The sequence below is a fragment of the Ceratotherium simum genome, chromosome 22, assembly GCF_057802395.1.
Source record: "Ceratotherium simum simum isolate JZ-2026a chromosome 22, ASM5780239v1, whole genome shotgun sequence".
Lineage (NCBI taxonomy): Eukaryota > Metazoa > Chordata > Mammalia > Perissodactyla > Rhinocerotidae > Ceratotherium > Ceratotherium simum.
Window position 1 is genome coordinate 48882890 of NC_141921.1, and position 18372 is coordinate 48901261.

Genomic DNA, 18372 nt, shown 5'->3' on the forward strand with positions numbered 1-18372 from the left:
GAATTCGGGAGCTGTCTCCTGTGGCCTGAGTGGGTGAGAATGGGTGGCATGTAAGGGGGTCAAGGGGCTTCGGGGGGTGGGGTATGGGGGGCGGGTAGGCAAGGAGTTACCTGTGGGAGTGGTCAGGTGCGTCAGCAGCGGAGGTCTGGATAACGAGCAGGTGTCAGGCAACAGAAAGGCCACCTGGGCGCTGGGCTCTCCTTCAGAGGACCCGCTTGGAGAAGCTAGAGAGCCAGCTGCCAGTTGAGGGTTTCCCAGGCATGCCACCTCCAGGCATGGCAGCCCTCCAGGTGTGTCCACCTCCAGGCATGGTATGCCTCTGAACACGCCCTGTGTTTGAGGAGCTGGGGGCCAGGGAGGCACAGCCCCTGGGGGTGCCAGCAGGAGGTGGCAAGGAGGAGTCCAGGAGAAGTTCAGAGACCCTAGGTGGTGGGGGGCTGTTCGTGTGTGGCAGACAAGGCTGGCCCAGAGGGTGCAGGCCTAGGGGACTCCTGGGTGACACTCGTTAACCTCTGTGTCAGCAGAAAGTGGAGAGGAGACACTCATGGGTGAGGTTTGGGGAAGTACCTGTGGGCAGCCCCCCACAGCCTAATTCGGGACGCAGCACTGGTTTTTGGTGGTTTAACCATTCAAGGCCTCTTGGACACACCTCAGTCAAAGCAGACGCAGGATGGGGACCGTCATAAGAATGCCTGGGTCTCGGGAGGAGGGGCGCCTGGGGAAGCCAGGTCTGCTTCTCCAGCAGCCCCAGGCATTTGCTCAACCCCTGGCGATCTAGCCATCTGGCCATCACCTGTGGGGCAGGCTCAGGCCCTGGCTGGGGGCACTGCAAGTAGGGCAGGCACAGCCGCCATGCAGGGCTGGCCGGTGGGGAGGTCCACCTTAGGAAGGGGTGGGTTTAGGACTGGCCTTACAGGGTGGGCTCCTCCACCACCTCCACGAGGGAACGCTGTGTCACCAAGGGGCCCAGGGCAAGAGTTCAAGGGGGGAGGCCCTGGGGGCGGATACACCTGGAAGCAGGCACACGTGGAGGGTGCCACGCCTGGAGGACACACCTGGAGGCTGCCACACCTGGAGGACACATCTGGAGGCTGCCACACCTGGAAGGCACCATGCTTGGAGATTGACACACCTAGAGGAGGATGTGCCTAGAGGAGGTCATCCTTGGGGGCTGCTGCATCTGGAGGAAGACGCACCTGGAGGCCACCACCTGGAGGCTACACCTGGAAGACACCACGCCTGGGGGTGGACACACTTGGAGGCTGCCACATCTGGAGGAGGGCACACCTGGAGGCCACTCTCACTGCAGGGCTGTCCGGGGTAGTTGGTGCCCTCCCTGAGCTTGTCGTTTTCTGGAAATCAGGAATAGCCCTGGTGGTGGTGTTGGGAGGATGGTTCACTTACACCAGGGCCTGTCACCTGGGATCTCAGTCAAGGCTGGTGAGCTTCGCCACTGGCCACGCCCTGACTCTTGAACCCCTTCTCCCATCCCAGAGGCCTCCGTTCTCCTTCAATGAAGCTCGCGGGCACGGAGGCTTAGAAAAGCACACAGATTTATTGCATATCAATCTCATGTATAAATTCATTGTAGCATTGGAAAGATTACATTTGGTATACAGTCCTATTCTACAGCTTAACCTCAAATCAGCTTCTCCTAGGCTTTATCTTAAAGAAATTTCTCTACACAAGTACATTTGTCTTTTTCACAAGCATCAAAATGAAATCTGCAGAATCGCTCTTAACGACTTCCTAGCCCTCACGTCTTTTTATTTCAGTCTTCTCCCACAGCAACTTCCATAGTGATTAAGAACTGCGTCTTTTGCGTTGGCAGTTCAGGACTCCTGGTCTGAGGACGTGGACCCTAACCACATATTCAGTAAGTGCATCTACGGAATTTTCCTCTTCATAAGAATTTCACAAACAGACACGATAATGACTGCTAAACACGAGTCATGCACAGTTTACTGATAACAGAAGCAATTTACAATCAGGGGGACATGGGACACATACCGGCCTCCTTCCTAATGGTCTTTTTAAACATTATATGAAAACCAGACATTTACTTTCGATTTCTTCTTCAACACTCTACAGTTCTAAAAGAAAAAAAAAAACAAAAAACAAACTAAATGAAATCTGCAATGTAACAATGGCCAGAGGATGATGTGGATGCACAGGTCGGGGGTTCTTGTGTGCATGTACACCTGTGTGTGCTTTCAACAACGTATCCTGACACAGGGCTCAGCCTCCCTTGTCTTGAAGAGAACAGTGACGATGGAAAACACACGGAGAGAAACCTCTAGAATTACTTTGTTCACAAGTGAATTGCACATTTGGAAACCCAAGCTGCCTTTTCATTATATTTTCTTTCATTTTTTCCAAAAGTGGTAATTTGAATCAGTGACAGAAAAGAATAAAGCAAAAAAACTGGAATGGAGGAGAAAAGGAACTCTCCTTGGAATAACGCAAGAATGTCTTAGTCACAGTATCGCTCGTTGCTACAGAGACACAGTTTCATGGCTTCGATACCCGGCTGACCTCCACTGAGCAGGAGCAGCTGTGTCCTCGAGTCCCCAGCCGGGAGGGGAGCGAGGTGCTGGGCTCCCGGTCCGTCCCCCGGGCGGCAGTGCAGGGGCGCGCTCTCCCGGCCTGGCGCTGCCCCTCGCCCCTCCCCCAGGACAGCACAGTGAATACAGCTCAGTAGGTTTCAGTCACGTGGGCAGGGGAATGGCGGGCAGGGCAGGGGCAGGGTCTACAGTCCAGTGCTTCGAGGCTTCGAGGCTGCCACGGGTGATATGTATTCAGGTGAGCGCTTTGCAAATGCTCACTGAGGAAGCAGCAAGCACAGAGGAGGCCAAGGGTCCTCAGAGATTCCAGGGCCAGGCTGTGGGGCCGCGGAGGTGCTGGGCCAATCAGGGTCTGGACTGACCGGCTGCACTCTCGGCCTGGTACAGGAAGGCCACGCGAGCTGAGTGGTCTCTCGGGTTGATCCACACCCTGGGGTCCCAGGCAGGCTGCAGGAACGCACACCCCCGGGTTCCATCCGGGGGCCTCTGGGTCCCACTCACGAAGGGTCTGGCTGGTCGAGGGGTTGGCAGCCCCGTGTGTCCTACCCGATCGTCCTGGAATGAGAGCGCAGTGGGGGAGGGTGTTGGCCTGCTTGGGGCTGGGGTCTGAGGGGCGGTGGAGGGAAGGGCCAGGAGGCCTCCTTCTGAATTTCCATTTGTGGCTGAGTGTCAACGGTCCAAAAAAGGGAGGCAGTTAAGGCTGGACTGAAGGGCCCTGGCCCCAGGCAAACCTGGCCCAGTGGGACCCCTGGTTTACAGCCCCAACCCTGGCCACCTGCCCATGGACGCAGCAGTCAGCCAGCCAGCCGCCCAGTTGCATCTGTGCTCTGAGGCTGGGATCTTGGAATTCTCGTGCCTGGCCCAGGCTCCTTGGCCCCCAGGGGGTCTCTGGGCACATGGTGGCATCTGCATCCGGGATGCTGGGCCTGAGTGAACTGGGAGCTGCCCACCAGGTGCTGGAGCCTGGGGCAGAGAAGAAACAGGGAGGGCAGCTCGCTGTGGTCTGGGGCGATGATGAGCTTTGAGGCAATGTTTCATGGACACCCCAGGCATGGGAAATAAGTGCTCTCTTTGTCAGGGGGTCCAAGGACAGACACCCACCCCCAAACCTGCCAAGTGCTTGGGCCCGAGGGGCTGAAGATTCAGGAGAAACTGGGCTTGCTCTAGTCATTTTCAGGGGGACAAAAATATAGGACTAAAATGTGCAACCAGGGCCCTTAGGGGATAGGGGGAAAAGAGGGAAATAGAAGAGAGAATGCTTAGGGAGATCGGCCAAAAATGGCAGAACGTGGCGGTCAACAGAGAAATCCAGGATGGACGGGAAGGGCAGGCCCTCGTCTGCTCTGCCACCTCCAAGAACAGACACTTAGATTTCTGCCAGTCCAAACTTCCGATTTTAGACCGAGAGAGTCATATCGCAAAAAAAAGCACACACCTTATTCTTTAGCAGAAGAAATCATATAATTTGGGTTTACAGAAATGGGGTATTTGTATCTGAGGTTGACTTTCAAAGGGATCCCAGTTAGATGGAAGGGAAATTGGAAATTCCAACACCACGCCTGGCGGGTCTGGCTCAGGGCAGTCGCGGATGCTGGCGAGGAGGTGTGAGCGGTTGTGTTTGCAGATCCTTACCGACGTGGCCCGCCAGCTCTTCCGCACGCGGCTTCTCCCTGGCTGCCCGGAGGGGTGACTTTCCTGCCTCCATACGTGTGTAAGTGGCCTCAGTGTGCACAGGGCGGTTCTCAGTCTTGCTCCTACCTCGTGTGGGTTTGAGAAAGGGGTGAAGCCCTTTCCTGGGGATCCGCAGGTTAGTGGTGCCCTCGGGGACCTCCCCACGCAGGTCTCCAGTGTGAGGCTGGGCCTCCCAGCGCCTTCACGGACGATTGTCTTTGGCCTGGAGCGGCTGGCGGTGCGTTTAAGGCACCTGCCTGCTCAGACACTTCCTGCCGCCCTGGGCCAGCGCCGAGGCGTCCACCGTGAGACACGATCCACACCACGTGGTGGCACCACCACTGCGTGTACTTAACTTACACTCTTTCTTTTAAGGGCAACTCGGGCGATTTTTTTCTCTTCTTGTTGGGACACTGTTTTTCTTTTTTCTTCCAAACAATACAAGAAATAAATAGAACACCTGTCTTAAATGCAACTGAAACTCAAATTTAACAAAAACACATGATTGTCTGGAAAACAGGCAGCAGTGACAGCAGGATTCGTTGGGGAGACGTGGGGGTATTTGGCACATTAAAAATCCCCACTCCCTGGTGATCCATCACACAACACACACCCTTATTACACGGTTTTGGTCCTTCACTAGATACTTATATTAACATTATTTCTTCACAACAAGAATGTCTAATGCCAAAAATACTGTTAAGGAGGAAATAAAATAAGAAAAGAAATGAATTAGAAAAAATTACAAGTTATATACAGATTAAGGTAAATTCCATTAGGGGAAAAATTATTATTTGAAATTGGCCCCTAGGGGAATAATTTAAAGCCCATCTGAGTGGAGAAGTAGACCCGTCCAGAAGGAGGCGCAGTCCCGATGGGCTGGGCTGTCTTTGCTGCAGGTCAGGTCGCGTCTGGACGCCCTTCCTTTCTGGAGCCGGGTCCCGCCCGCCAAGACCCTGTGCAAAGAGCAGAAGTGGCAGCTGTGTCCCGGATCCAGGGTCTCTGGCACACGAGAGCTTGGCGGCCTGGGGCAGGGAAGCCACGGAGTGTGCCCCAAGGCGGCCACGGTGATGCCTGCTTCCTTACTTTTGACCGTCTGACCAGGGTGAGTGAGGGTGGAGGCTGGAGATCCAGACGTGGCCAGCAGGGCCTGCCTTCTGAAGAGCGTGGTGGCCGAGGCACAGACCGTGGGGGGAGGAACGTCAGGTCCCCGGCACCCCCCTGCACTGGGGACCAGAGCCACCGCTCCGACCTTCCCCATACAATTGGGGGGTCTTGGTGGGGGCCATGAATCACGTCACACAATGACAGCCACATCTCCCTGTCCCAGCCTTGGGCCAGCCCAGGACACCACATGTAAGAATTCCTCTGTACAGTTTGAAACTGCCCACAGGAGCAGACCCCACGCCCCTTGGTTCTGCCTTGGGGGCACCCAGAATCACCTTGGCTTTACAAATGCGGGCAGGGATAGAAAATTTCTCCATTATGTACAGACTAAAGAACACACCCAGCACAGCGCTGGCTCTCAGGCAGGCTTGGGTCTGCAAATAAGCTGAGATTTCAAAGCAATGCAAAATTACTTTTAAAAAACAATTTGCAAGTCATTTGTTGATTTTTTAAAAAATACTGTCTATTTTTAAAACCACATGCTTAAATAGACTCTGTCGTCAATAAGATTACCAAAAAGGTTATTCTCGTAATTTTCCTTATAAAAACCGTGTGGGCCATCTCCCCCTTGAGAGCACACCGTGTCTGTCCATTCCCTTCCAAGACACCACACGGTGACCGGAAGCGGCCCGCCGGCTTCAGTTTGGGATAAAACCCCACCCTCGCCCACTGGGTGATTCCACGAGGGAAGGCCGTGCGCTGTACCATTCTTGAATGCGTTCTCAAGACCAAGTCTTAGAGACAGTGACACTCGACGACGGCTTCAGGGACTTCCCGGCTCTGAGTTTTCATCGGAAAAGTCAGAACTGAGCCATGGAGGGGACAGACACTGAGGAGTGGTCAGACGCAGGTGACAAGGGGGTCTCCCTGGCCCAGGCTGTGCCTGCTCCCCAAGGCCCTCGCCTCCATCTTCTGAAGCTGGGATTTCTGTTGGGACGTCGGGGAGCCCCTCGGCCGCCTCACTTGGACTCTGACCCCAGCCCCTCCTGGGCTGGTCAGAGGTGGTTGATGGGGTTAAAGGCTCCAGACTCTGTGGCTCCCGTGATGTTCAACCAAGCGTCCAGAGGGCTCTGGGAGGAGGTGTGGAGAGGAGCATCCTCGGAGAGGGACAGCATCATTGCATATGCCTGGCGGGGGAGAGGACACACACACACACACAGGACAGGCAGGTGAGCAGTGTGGGTTGGGATCCTATAGATCCGGGCTGGCTCTGTTCCCACCCTGTCCTGGCCTCCCACTGCCCTCTGGCTGGGCTCAGCCTCACCCAGATCCAGATGGCAGGGAGAGCAAAGGTGTCCCCGGGCCTGGAAGAGGAAGACGTGAGTGGAGAGCAGGGAGGGAGGAGGGCACCTGCCAGGCTCCCATGCAGAGGGGCTCCAAAAAACCATGGACCCTGCCAGGGGCCTCTGTGCACAGGGGGCTTCCTCGGCCTCTTTGGGGTCTTCACCTCGCTGCAGTCACCTCCCCATCTCCCCTCTCCGCTTTTCTCTGCCTGGTGATCAGCAGAAACCTACAGGCAAGTGTGTGCTTTGGGAGGGCCCTGGGAATTGCTGATAGTTATTGCTAAGACCCCCATCAGCAAGAGTCGGTCCCTGCCTGGTGGGGCAGGGGGCCGGGCATTGCTGCCACCAGGCACCAGCGAACCTGGGGGACACCTATTTGGACGACTGGTGACAGCACAGAGCTGTTTCGGGGAAACGGATGTGCAGCATTTCTGAGCTGCAGGCAGATGTGTTTCCTGCCCTAGAGTATGGCTTTGACAGTCCACAGGCCATCCTTCCACAGCAAGCCACAGGGCATGAGGTGATGGACCTGGGGCCACTTGGAGCAGGGCAGGGGTGATGGGGAAGCCCAACACTCATCCCACCCAAGTCAACACTCTGGACAGAATTAGTAAAAAGACAAAGACAGACATGCAGACAGTTTTTGCTGAGACTTGGGATGAGCTGCGGAGAGCTGAATGAGATGCTGGCCCCTCCAGACAGAGCAGCAGGAGGCAGGGTCCTACAGCCACGTACACTAAGGAACAAAGACAAGAAATGCCTGGGACCAAGCCTAGTGCCCTCGCTGACCCATCACAGCTCCACCTGACAGGGCAGCCTCCCTAGAGGGAACCCTGGGCTACCAGTCATTCTTGCTCGGAACGCGGAGGGAGGGAGGGAGGCCAGCGCAGCCTCGGGGGCTGGAACCTGCTCGTGGACACCTCCCACTGGAGATGAGAGGACGGTGACCACATGTCCATCAGCGCTCCTGGAGGAGCTCCGAGGGAGGGTCCAACTCACGTACATCTGCTCTCAGCCTCTCCCTGCCCCACCCCTGCTTTCCGGGAAGTGGCGGTCATTCGGGTGTCTCTCTAGCTGAGGCAATGAGCAAGGGAGGGCCAGTGGCTCTTGAGTGTCCCCCAGGAAGGCATGGGATGGCCACAGTAAGAGGCGAGGCTATCCCTGGTGGAGGAGGTGCAGCTGCCGCCTGCCGGCCAGCTTGGGGAAGGTGGGGAGGGGCGGGCTCTGCCGGGTACCTACCTGGTTCTTAGCCTGCCTGTACAGTGTCTGTTTTAAAGCCTCAGAATCTAAGGTGGAATTAAGCACATCTTTAACTTCAAACGCTTCCTCAGCTGCTCTGCGGAGATCCAGCCCCTTCCCAAAAGTCGGCACCGGCTCCAAAGCTAACAGACCGCTCGGCTGCTCCTCAACACACCTGCACCAACGACCGGGGAGAGGGGCCTGGTGTTAGCTGGTCTGGCCTCTGGCCACCTCTCTGATGCCCCACAGCCGGCTCCGTGAGTGCATGCACGCCACTGCGTCTCCACAAGCCACATGCACGGGAGACAGATACACAGACACACAGACACTGGACGGACGCCACACAGATGCAGGAGACTGACAGACGGACGGCCGTGGAAGAGGATGAGTACGTGCACACACATCGCAAGCAGCAGGCAGGGTGCCCAGGCCTCTGGGGACGGAGGACAGATTGGGAGGCCTTGTTTCCCAAGACTCTGGGCAGCTCTGGAAGGGCTCGAGGAAACATTCCATCCCTGAAGCCTCCTGGAGGATCTTGGGATGCTGGCAGCATCACCAGGGCCAGATGTAGGTGGCGAGCAGTCAGGAGGTAGGGGAAGTGGCTCCGCTAGGCACAGCTTCCAAAACTGTGGTGCTCAGCCCCTGCAGCCCACAGTCCCGCTAGAGGTGGACGTCACTGCCCTGGGCCTGTGGGCAGTGTGTGGCTCCACTGCAGGGCCAGAGACGGCCGTGGGTCAAGGACCCGCTCCCTCTCAGCACGGGGAAATGCCTTCCCCTCCCACACTCTGCTTCCGGGCCCTGGAGGGTGTGTATGAGTGTGAGCATGTGTGTGGGGGTGGGCTGGGGCCCCTGACCCCCTTTCCTCAGGCCCCGACTCACCCAGGCCTGCGTGCGGAAGCCCCTGCTAGGAGGGAGGGTGACCCAGCTGGGAGACTGGCGGGTTCTGCGGGGATTTCAGAGTGAATCACCCTCAGGATGCTCAGGCCCCTCCCCGGCTAGTCCCCCCAGCAGGTGGAGCCAGCACCCACCTTCGGGTGTGGTCAAAGCCCACGGCCAGGGAGGCGGGAGGGTCCTCGTCCTCGTCCTCGTAGGCACCCTGGGGCTCGGGCGTGGGGGACACAGTGTCATCCTGGGACTTCCCTGCCAGACTGTCGTCGTCCTCCTCCTCCAGCTCCTCCTCCTCCTCCTCTTCATCCTCTGGCTTCCCACTGGCCAAGCCGGGACATTGGGAGTTGCCGTCCAGGTCCTGGACTTCTGGCCTGAAATGACACGAGAGGGAGTTGGCCGCGGACCCCAAAATGCTGGTGACTCAGCTCTGGTCGGCTCTTTCCCCACTGCCTCCCCCATGGCTCTCCCAGCCCCTCTGAAAAGAGGCTGTCTTCGTGATCACGAGAACCCCAGGCTGCCATCGGTGTGGAGTGAGTGATTCAAGGAGGGAAGGATGCCCACTGAACTCGTGGCAGGGGACGGGAGGGACCACTCAGCTGCAGGGCTCTGTTATGCCAGAGTGGACACCGGGCCATTGAGCGGTTCAGGGCACGGGGGAGAAGCCATGGCTGGCCTGCAGGGACGGGGCTCCTGGGCGCTGGAGCTGGGGTTGGGCACTGCATGAGAAGTGCCTTCTGGGAGGCTTGGCGCCCGGGACGTTTGCTGATGGAGGCTTGCTCCTTCTTCGAGGACACAAGGACTGGGGGGGTCCCAGGGCGAGAGGCCCCCTTGGCAGATGGAGGGTCTGGGATCCCAGGTTCTGCGGAGCGAGGGCTGGGCTGTTGTTAGCCAGGGAAACTGGCCAGGACGAGTTTGTTTCAGAGACGGCGGGAGTCTGTTCTGCAGCCCAGACCCCACCTTGGTTCCCTTGGGGTCGCTGCAGCCGGGTGAGACTCTCCCACTCTGGGTTCTTGTCATTAAAAGGAAACAAAGCATGCTGGGTGAGGGAGAGCACTCGCGTTTCCTTCAGAAAAAACACAGCCATGGGCATTTGTTTGGTTTGTCTGCAAGTCGGCGACTAAGAGCCGTGTCACAGGTGGGCTGGGCCCGGGGGAGCTGGGGACCACCTGGGCAGGTGTCTACCACGTGGGTGGAGGGGGATGGGGCGGCGAAGGTCACACTTGCTGAGCCCACATTGGGGCCGAGTTCCAAGCCCCCAGGCCTCGCTCCTCCTGGACCTTGCACTGCCCCCGGGAACTATCCACTGCTGTCAGGGGTGACAGGAGTCCTGCTCTGGACGTCAAGGCTGGGGAGATGTCCTCTACGAGTGATCACCGACCTCCAAACGCGGAGCCGTGTGGAAGTCTCATCCTAGTGCAGAGGGACTGGACTTGGGAGACCCCCGATCGCCTGGCTCTCGGTCCTCCACATCTTCCTTTCTTGTCTTTGCATGAGAAAGTATATAGACGCTGACATCTGACCTGCCTTCCAGGACGTGCTGAACCCAGACATGTTTCCCTTGTCACTGCTCACCTGTGCTGTTTGCTGGGTACACATCCGTCCACCAGTAGCGAGGGCTCTGGACCTGGGTCCTGCCTCTCTCCCTGGCTTTCGGCTGGGTGACCGTGAACAGGTCTCAGCACCTCGGAGCCTGTGCCTGCTTGGTGACATGAGGACAGCCCGGTGCTGGGACTCGGATTATGCTCAGGGTGCAGGCCTGCCTGTCCTTTAATCAAACCTGAGCGTGTGGTGTGGTTTCCATATGAGCCCCTCTATTTGGGGGCAGGGACCGTGAGCTCTTCATCTTCGTGCCTCGCCCCCGCCCTGCAGGGGGTCTGCTCCTTGGTAGGAGGTCTGCACCAGGCAGAAGCACTCAGTGGGGGAGCCAGCAGGGACAGAGCACGGGGTCTGCAGGCTGGCGTGGGCTTCAGACAATGAGGACATGGGGACGAGTGTCCAGGACTCGGAACAGATGTCTGGGGTGTGCGAGTGTCCTGGGGCTGCCGTAACTTAGCACCACAGCTGGGCTCAGACAACAGGAGGCTGTCCTCTCCCCGTCTGGGGGCTGGAGGTCCGACATCCAGGTGTGGCCAGGGCTGGCTCCCTCTGAGGCCGTGAGGGAGAATCTGCTCCAGGTCTCCCCCAGCTCCTGGTGGTTGGGTGGCATCCTTGGAGTTCCTTGGCTTGTAGACACATCATTCCCCTCTCTGCCATCATCTTCACATGGTGTTCTCCTGTGTGGGTGTCTGTGTCCACATTTCCCCTTTGATAAGGACACAGCCCTAGTGGAGATGGGCCGCCCTGCTCCAGTGTGACCTTGTCTTAACTAATTACATCTGCAACGACCCTCTTCCCAAGTGGAGTCACATTCTGAGGTCCAGGGGGTTAGGACTTCAATGTAGGAATTTTGGGGGGACACAATTCAGCCCAGGGGCATAAGGGGCTGCGGGGCCAGGAAGCCCACAGGCCCTGAGTTCTCGGTGATGGTTGAGAAAAGGAAGCTGGTTCTGATGAGAACTGGATCGTGCTGACCCCAGATGGAACTTCGATGTCCCGTCACTTGACACAGGTTGGCTGATTCGTGTCAACCATGACATGGTTCCCACTTCCAACAATGAGGAGGCACCTCCTGTGAGGCTCCCTGGCTCCTGGGACGAGGTGTCAGCAGGACAGGCGGTCTGAGGGCCTGGGTTTTCGGCCCGGCTCTGCCCTGTGCTTTCTGAGGGAGTTGGGGCCTGCCTCCTCCTCTGTCTGAGCCTCACTTACTGCCCCCTCCCCCGGGGGCTGTGGATAAAGCCATGGTTGTGGCAAAGAGGAGTGACTAGGATGGTGCCGTCCCCTCTTCCCTCTGGGGACAGCCCCTTTCCCTGGTGGGTCTCGTGGAGAGCCCTCCTTGTGGCTGAGAGCCGGGCCTGCCACCTGGGGCTTGGAGGCCTTTCCGGAACTCCTGGGCCCACCCAGGCCAGCTGCCCGCTCCAAGGAGGATGCCCTTGACAAATCCTTGTCAGTTCTTCATCTGGCTCTGCCCTGGGCACGGGGACCCACAGTTTAGGGGCTTGTTTTTAACAGCCAGGACGTGCCTCGTGGCCTGGCTGTGGGGCTTCGATAAGGCCTGGGACCTGGGTGCTCACGTCTGTGACATTTCGCTTGAAGCACTGACAGCTCTTGAACAGAGCCGCAGAGCACTGCCTGAATGCGGGCGTGGTGTCCCCAGAGAGCAGGGGCTGGGCTCCCGAGAGACCGTCGCACACGTGCCCGAGGCGGAGGACACGGGCACTTTTCCCTGCAGAGCGGGCTGGGCTGTCCTCCCATTGACTCTCCACTGCCGGGCAGGGTGGGGCTCTGGGAGGCGCAGCCCAGGGCCAGCCTCTCTTACTGTGCCCTCTGTGAGCCCACCCAGCTCTGAGGGGGAAAGATGCTGAGGCCCAGCAGGTGAGTGAGAGCACTTCCTGGGGGCACGGATTTAGGACTCGGCAGTGCCAGAAACGGTCCAAGTGCCACATTCGTCTCTCCATGTGACAGGTCTTCCCAGTGCCCCCACCCTGTCCCCTGGGAGCACCAATGACAAGGAAGACAAGCCGGCCCTGGAGGAGCAGACAGGCTCCTGGGGAGCCGGGTCTCATGTCTCGTGGGGGACCCTCCTCACTTACTGGAGGCGGGTGGGGAGGGTCCGGGCCCCGGGGGTCGCAGAGCGACAGCTCACCCACAGCCAGCATAAGGCTGGGGCTCTGGCTCCAGGTTCAGGGCCCAGCTGTGTTGGCACCCCAAAAGCCAAGGCACGCCACTTCTCTGGGCCTCATTTCATGTTTGCAAAATTAGGAGATTGCATCTCTTAGGCCTCTTGGAGTTTGGGGCGTGTTTGGTTCTCTGCTAGCTAGTTGGGCACCCACTTTCAGCCAAGGAGAGCCTCTTTCTGGGGTCTCCAGAAGGGCGCCCCGGAGGAAATGCTGCACCCTGAGCCTTGGGATTCCAGGTTGTGCAGAACACCCTCCATGCCATTGAATCCAAATTCTGCCATTTTTCTGCCTATGTGTGTGTACACATGTGTGTGTGCACACGTGTGTGTTTAAAGGGGCAGTGTTCTGGTTTGGGAACCTTTAGTGCCTCAGATTAGATGAAGCTGTTCACAGGTTCAGAGGCCTGGAACGCACGGGAGCCTCACCTGGCAGTCAGCGCCGCACATCTGTTGACATCAAGGCCGAACCGGGCTGGCTGCCATTTAGGACCATGTGCCAGGCGCTACACTGAGTGCGTGCGCATCATCAGTCAGGGGAGCCACTCTTACCACCCTCTCAGATGGGGAAACTGAGGCAGGGAGGAGGAGCCCCTTGCTGAAGCTCCCCCAGTTTCCAGGTGGCAGAGCTGGGGCGGGAATGGGCACTGGCTGCAGAGCCCGTGGGCTTCACTCTCTGCTGTGGGCCCCAGGTCCCTGTCCAGGGGTGGCTGGGGAGATGGTGCTGGGGTTGGGTATCTGCGCAGGGGCTGGGGTGAGGTATACCTGCTTGGGGGCTGGGGTGGGGTGCCCACTCAGGGGCTGGGGTGAGGTGCCCGCTCGGGGGCTGGGGTGAGGTGCCCGCTCGGGGGCTGGGGTAATGTATACCTGCTCGGGGGCTGGGGTGAGGTCCCTGCTTTATGCGGCCACACAGGTGGGCTATGGGGTCCAGACCCCCGGGGCCATGGGTGGGTTTCTTACCGTTGGTCTGTTCGCGTTGACGCTTGGTTCATCTCACTATTGGCAATAAAGTTTCTGATTTCAGAGAAGTAAGAGTCTTCCTTCTCGTCTAAAAGTGCGTGGTTGTCTGACTCGGAGGTGGGAGAGGAGGCGCTGGTCCCCAGGTGGTTCGTGAGGACCCCGGAGTGCTGGCTCACTGTAGGGATGGGGGAGCATCAGAGGAGGGACCACTCTTGGCTGGCCCTCCCTTCCCTCCCTCCTCTGTGCCTCCTCCACCTCACATCTCTCCCAGTCGCTCCCCGTCTTTCAAGTCCTCCCTTCCCTGCTCCTGAACTCAACCACCACGTCTGTGGGGCCTGCCTGGCGTGCCCCGCTGTGGTGGTGCTGGGGGATGGTGCCCCCTGCCCGCCGGCGGGGCCCACCTGGAGCATGCTCGTGTTCGTGCTTCTTTAGGTGTCTGTCGAGGTTGGTCTGCTGCCCGAAGCACCGGTTGCACAGGTGACATTTGAACGGCTTCTCCTTGTTGTGAATGTTCCGGACGTGCCGCTGGAGGTTGGAGGAGATGCTGAAGGAGCGGTCGCAGTACTTACACCTGGAAGACACAGGCGGCTCAGAGACCCCCGGGTCTGCCCCGCATGGACCAGACGCATGCGGGTCCCCTGGAGAGACTGGGCTCTGGGAGCCAAGTGAGGTGGGGGTGGGGACAGAAGCCAGGCCTCTGCTGCCCCCTCTCATGGCCTCTCAGAGACCCCCCTGAGGCCCCTGGGTCACCCAGCTTGAGAGCTGGTCATGGTGAAGCTGTGCCTAGAAACAGCCACTGCCAAAGAAGCAGGGGTTCGCCCTCTCTTGGCCTGTGGGCGGGGTCGTGTTGGAATGTGGCCCTGGGCTGGAGGAAGGGTTCCCTCTGGGCCTGTGCCCCTGGATGTGCAGTGCCCGGGGCCCTCCAGCGCCTCACTTCCTCTCTGGTGTCTGGGTCCCCCCAGCGTGGAGGCCCCAGGCCTGGCCGGTCCGCAGCCGGAGGGCGGCATGCTCCTGGCAGCCTCAAGGGGGCAGCCGCACACCATGGAAAGATGCTCTGGTTTTCCTGGGAGGAGGAGCCCAGAGCCCGCTGCCTGCAATTTTCCTCAGGGCAGAGACCCCCACCTTGGCATGGGGAGAGCTGGCCTGGTCCTGGCCCCCTCCTGGTGGGTCCTTGGGCAAGCCCCATCTCACCTTGGGCCTCAGCTTGCCAATCCATTAACTGGGGGTGTGAGGGGCTGCCTGGGGCATGCTCGTTAGCTCCTTAATTGCCCTGAAGGCGAGGGGGGCTCCCCAGCCTTGCCCACTGTCAGGCTGCCTCCTCTACACAGACCACAAACAACCACACCCTCCCCTTTTGGTGGAGGGTGTGCCAGCCCCGCCTGCTCAGTTCATCTTTGCGCCCCTCTGCAGTGGGCACCCGATGCCAGCCTGTACCGCACACTTGGGAAAATTAGAAAAAGAGGCTCCTTCCTCCAGATACTTCAGCCGCACCTGTCAGAAGACTGTTGTGACATGTTCTGAGTTATCAGGACACAGTGCTTCTCTGCCAGGAAAGGTCATGGTAAACAGTCTAAGACGTCTCCGACCTCCACCTGCCCTCTTAGGTGTGGGTCCCTTGTGTGGGCACAGCCTTCACGACCATGCTCAGAGGCCCGGAGGCGGGGAAAGGGAGGGCTATTCTCTCCTCTTTATAGAAGGGGCACTGAGAGCCAGGGCCAAAGCATCCATGTGCCGAGGGGCAGGACAGTCAAGCCAGAAACAGGGAGAGCCAGGGGCCGGGGAGAGTGATGATCAAGAAGGCACCTGCGACTGTGGTCTGCACACACACACATGCTGCCTCCTCCTGGGGCAGAAGTCCACGCAGAAGCCAGCGATCGCTTACCGACAGGCGCTCCCACCTGCTCTGCGCACCCGCTGGATGACAGCAGAAGGAACCCCGACTCAGTGGTTTTCAGTTGCACACTTGTGTGCGTGTGTGGGCATGTGCAGGTGTGCGTGCACGCAGTGCATGTGTGCTAGCATGCACGTGTACGCACATGTGTGTGCTTATTTGAATGCGCACGTGTGCAGGTGTGTGCATGTGCATGCACGCAGGCGTGCGCACCTGTGGGCTGTGTGCACGTGTGTAGTGTATTTGCATATGTGTGCATGTGTGTCTGTGTGCACACTCTCACACACCTGGTCTTCAGAACTCCTCCAGGGATGCTTATCTGAGGCTCAGAGGCACGTGAGCACTTGAAACAGTTGTCTATGTGCTCATGTATTTTCCTATTTTGGAAATAAAACAACCTTCCACAGAGAGGCAAGAGGCAAGCGCAGCAGGACCCTGGCCGGTCAGGCCTTTCAGGAGACAGCATCTGTGCAGCCAGTCCTGGCGGGGCTTGAGATTTATGTTCATCCAGAGGGGTGACCTCTGGGGGGGGGGCCTGTCCTAAGTGTGCAGCCTGGCATTCCTCTGGGGGGCCCCACCCCAACCCCGATTGGGGCTGGTGGCCGAGCTCCAGCCCAGCAGGCTGGTCACGCGCACCGAATCACGTGGATACAGACGTGCCTGAGGACACTCCGGGAGTCCAGGCCTCCCACCCAGGGCCAGGCCAGCAGGGGCTGTGCGAAAGTGACCTTAACAGTGCCACCCTGCCCAGCATGGTGGCGCCTGCCCAACTTGTGACTGTCAGAGACCTGGCCCTGCCCGGGGAACCTGATCGACCAACCACGCACCCCAGAGCCTCTCTGAGGCAGGAAGCTGTAGGCCCCACGGGCTGCCCAGGCCCAGGAGCTAAGCTTTCCCCGCACAAAGGGTGGCAGCTTCGTGAGACTCTGTCCCAGGAGGCGTAGAGTCACCGCTGACCCCAGCCTGCTGGATCATACTTGGGCAGTTTGATGATGGTCCCACAGAACAAGGAGGGGCATGTTAAAAGGTGTCCCCAGGTCTCTCATAGTGTGATTCTGGGGCTTCATTCCTGCAGTTCCCGAAGCTTCCAAATTTTGCCTGAGCAGGCTAACTCTGGCTTCCTCCACAACACACGAGAAGAGCTATTAGTGATCTGGACACTGACTCCTGGGGCCACGGTCCCTGGGTTCCTCCTGAATGACTGGGCCTCCTCTGCTCCTCGGTCCCCAGGATGGGCCTGTCGGGCCTTGCTCCTCCTCAGCCTGGCTGAGCTGCCTCGGGCCCCTGGGAGCTCCAGGCTTCGGTCACAGCCTCTCCTCCCGCAGCCTCGTGATGGTCTGGAGCCCCAACTTGGACCCACCATCCTGGAAGCCTACACAGGCACTGGCTGTTCTGTTCTTCTCGGCCTGCACAGTGAGGAGGAGTGGGCCAGGCTCGAGCCCTCTCTGAGGCCAGGTCAGAGATGCTCGGGCACCCCCTGACCCGGCACTCCCCACACAGCAGTCCAGAGAGGGGGAATTCTACATCCCAGAATGCACTGTCTCACTCCCCTGCAGACACATCCTTAAACTTACAGACCCCCCAACCCCCAGTGGTCCCAGGCTCCCAGACTACCATTCTGCTCTTCAGGGCGATCGCTCAGAAAGAACCAAATGCAAGGCCAAGCTGGCCCCCAGCCCAGGTCTGGGCATTCACCTCCTGCCCACCCAACAGGCTTCCCACTGGGTTGAGCTGTCTGCCCACCCTCTGTCTATATGTGCCCTCGCACACACTTGCACACACTCGCACACACAGTGTTCCCACTTTCTTGGGAAATGCAGGGGCCTTTGACAAATTTCACCAAACGGCTGCTGCATAAACTCTGAGTCATGGGAATCCTGAGTAAGAAATGGGATGGGATAAGGAGCTTGTTCCCAGAAACGGAGAGCAGGGTTCCCCTGGAAGGGCTCTCTCTCCACCCTCTGTGGGGCCGGGTGTCTTGCAGAGGGAGCCATGCACTGGATTTGGTCACAGCGAGTCCTGAGTGTGGCCCTCTCCTGGTTCTAATCTAAATAAATGGCCTGGACTGAGTGCGGCCCTCTCCTGGTTCTAATCTAAATAAATGGCCCGGACAGAGAAGTCCATCTGACATCCAGGGGAGCAGTGGTCCCAGACTGCGAGGGAGCAGGCTTCTCCGAGCAGCTGGGGTTTGCGTTGTAAATAAGCTGACAGGCGGCTGGTGAAATTTATGGCTGCACTGTCTAGAATAACATGCCATTGCACCGCGGCAGGAATGAGAGAGCCTAGAGCGGGCCGGCCACTGCGGCATGCAGCTGAGGGCCTGGAGGGGACCTTGCTGTGACTGCATCTGCCGCAGCCCCAGGGAAGCCGGGCACAGTGGAGATACAGCACGGGTGGAGAGGGTGAAATGGCCCCTGGGCGGGCAGCAGCGTCCTCCCCGGGACCCAGTGGGGCCACCTCAGCCGTCACAGACAGAAATCCTTTTGGTAACTGTAAAAGGGGGGAAGGGAAAGGAAGAAGAGATTTTGAAACCTAGCCCTAAAAATAAAACTGACCAAGAAAGAGGACACGTATGGGCCCCACAGCCCGTGACGGAAACTGTAACTGGACCTGGCTGGGGCATTTTGGGTTAACACAGGACGCGAGCCCAGGAGGAAACGAACTGCAGATCCAGAGCCCTGTGTCCTGAAAGCAGGGATCCCAGGTCCCGCTGGGAGCCCACAGGGCAGCCCTCGAAGGCTCGCATCCACAGTGTGACTCGAGGCCCTACTAGGCAGCATCCTGGAGGGAATCCCCGAGCACAGCTGCCAGGACAGGTGAAGGAAGCAGGTCCCCTCCTTTCCAATTCAACGTTTATATATCTCCAACCCAAACTGCAACAAGCCCTTCACACCAGAGCTTTAAGAAATAAAAGTGTCATCACTCGAGGATCTCTAA

At 58.6% G+C, this 18372-nt stretch overlaps 1 protein-coding gene across 1 annotated transcript in view; it reads right to left on the reverse strand.

Moving 5' to 3' along the window:
- Nucleotides 1-6314: 6314 nt before the first annotated feature.
- PRDM16 (PR/SET domain 16) overlaps nucleotides 6315-18372 on the reverse strand; it is a 231359-nt gene continuing 219301 nt past the window's right edge. The window contains exons 14-18 of the mRNA XM_087445768.1: nucleotides 13946-14115; nucleotides 13545-13719; nucleotides 8953-9183; nucleotides 7925-8099; nucleotides 6315-6529 (exon numbers count right to left, since the gene is read on the reverse strand). Of these exons, the coding sequence (XP_087301894.1) occupies nucleotides 6398-6529; nucleotides 7925-8099; nucleotides 8953-9183; nucleotides 13545-13719; nucleotides 13946-14115 (883 nt within the window). The 3' untranslated portion in view covers nucleotides 6315-6397. The remainder of the gene's footprint in view (nucleotides 6530-7924; nucleotides 8100-8952; nucleotides 9184-13544; nucleotides 13720-13945; nucleotides 14116-18372) is intronic.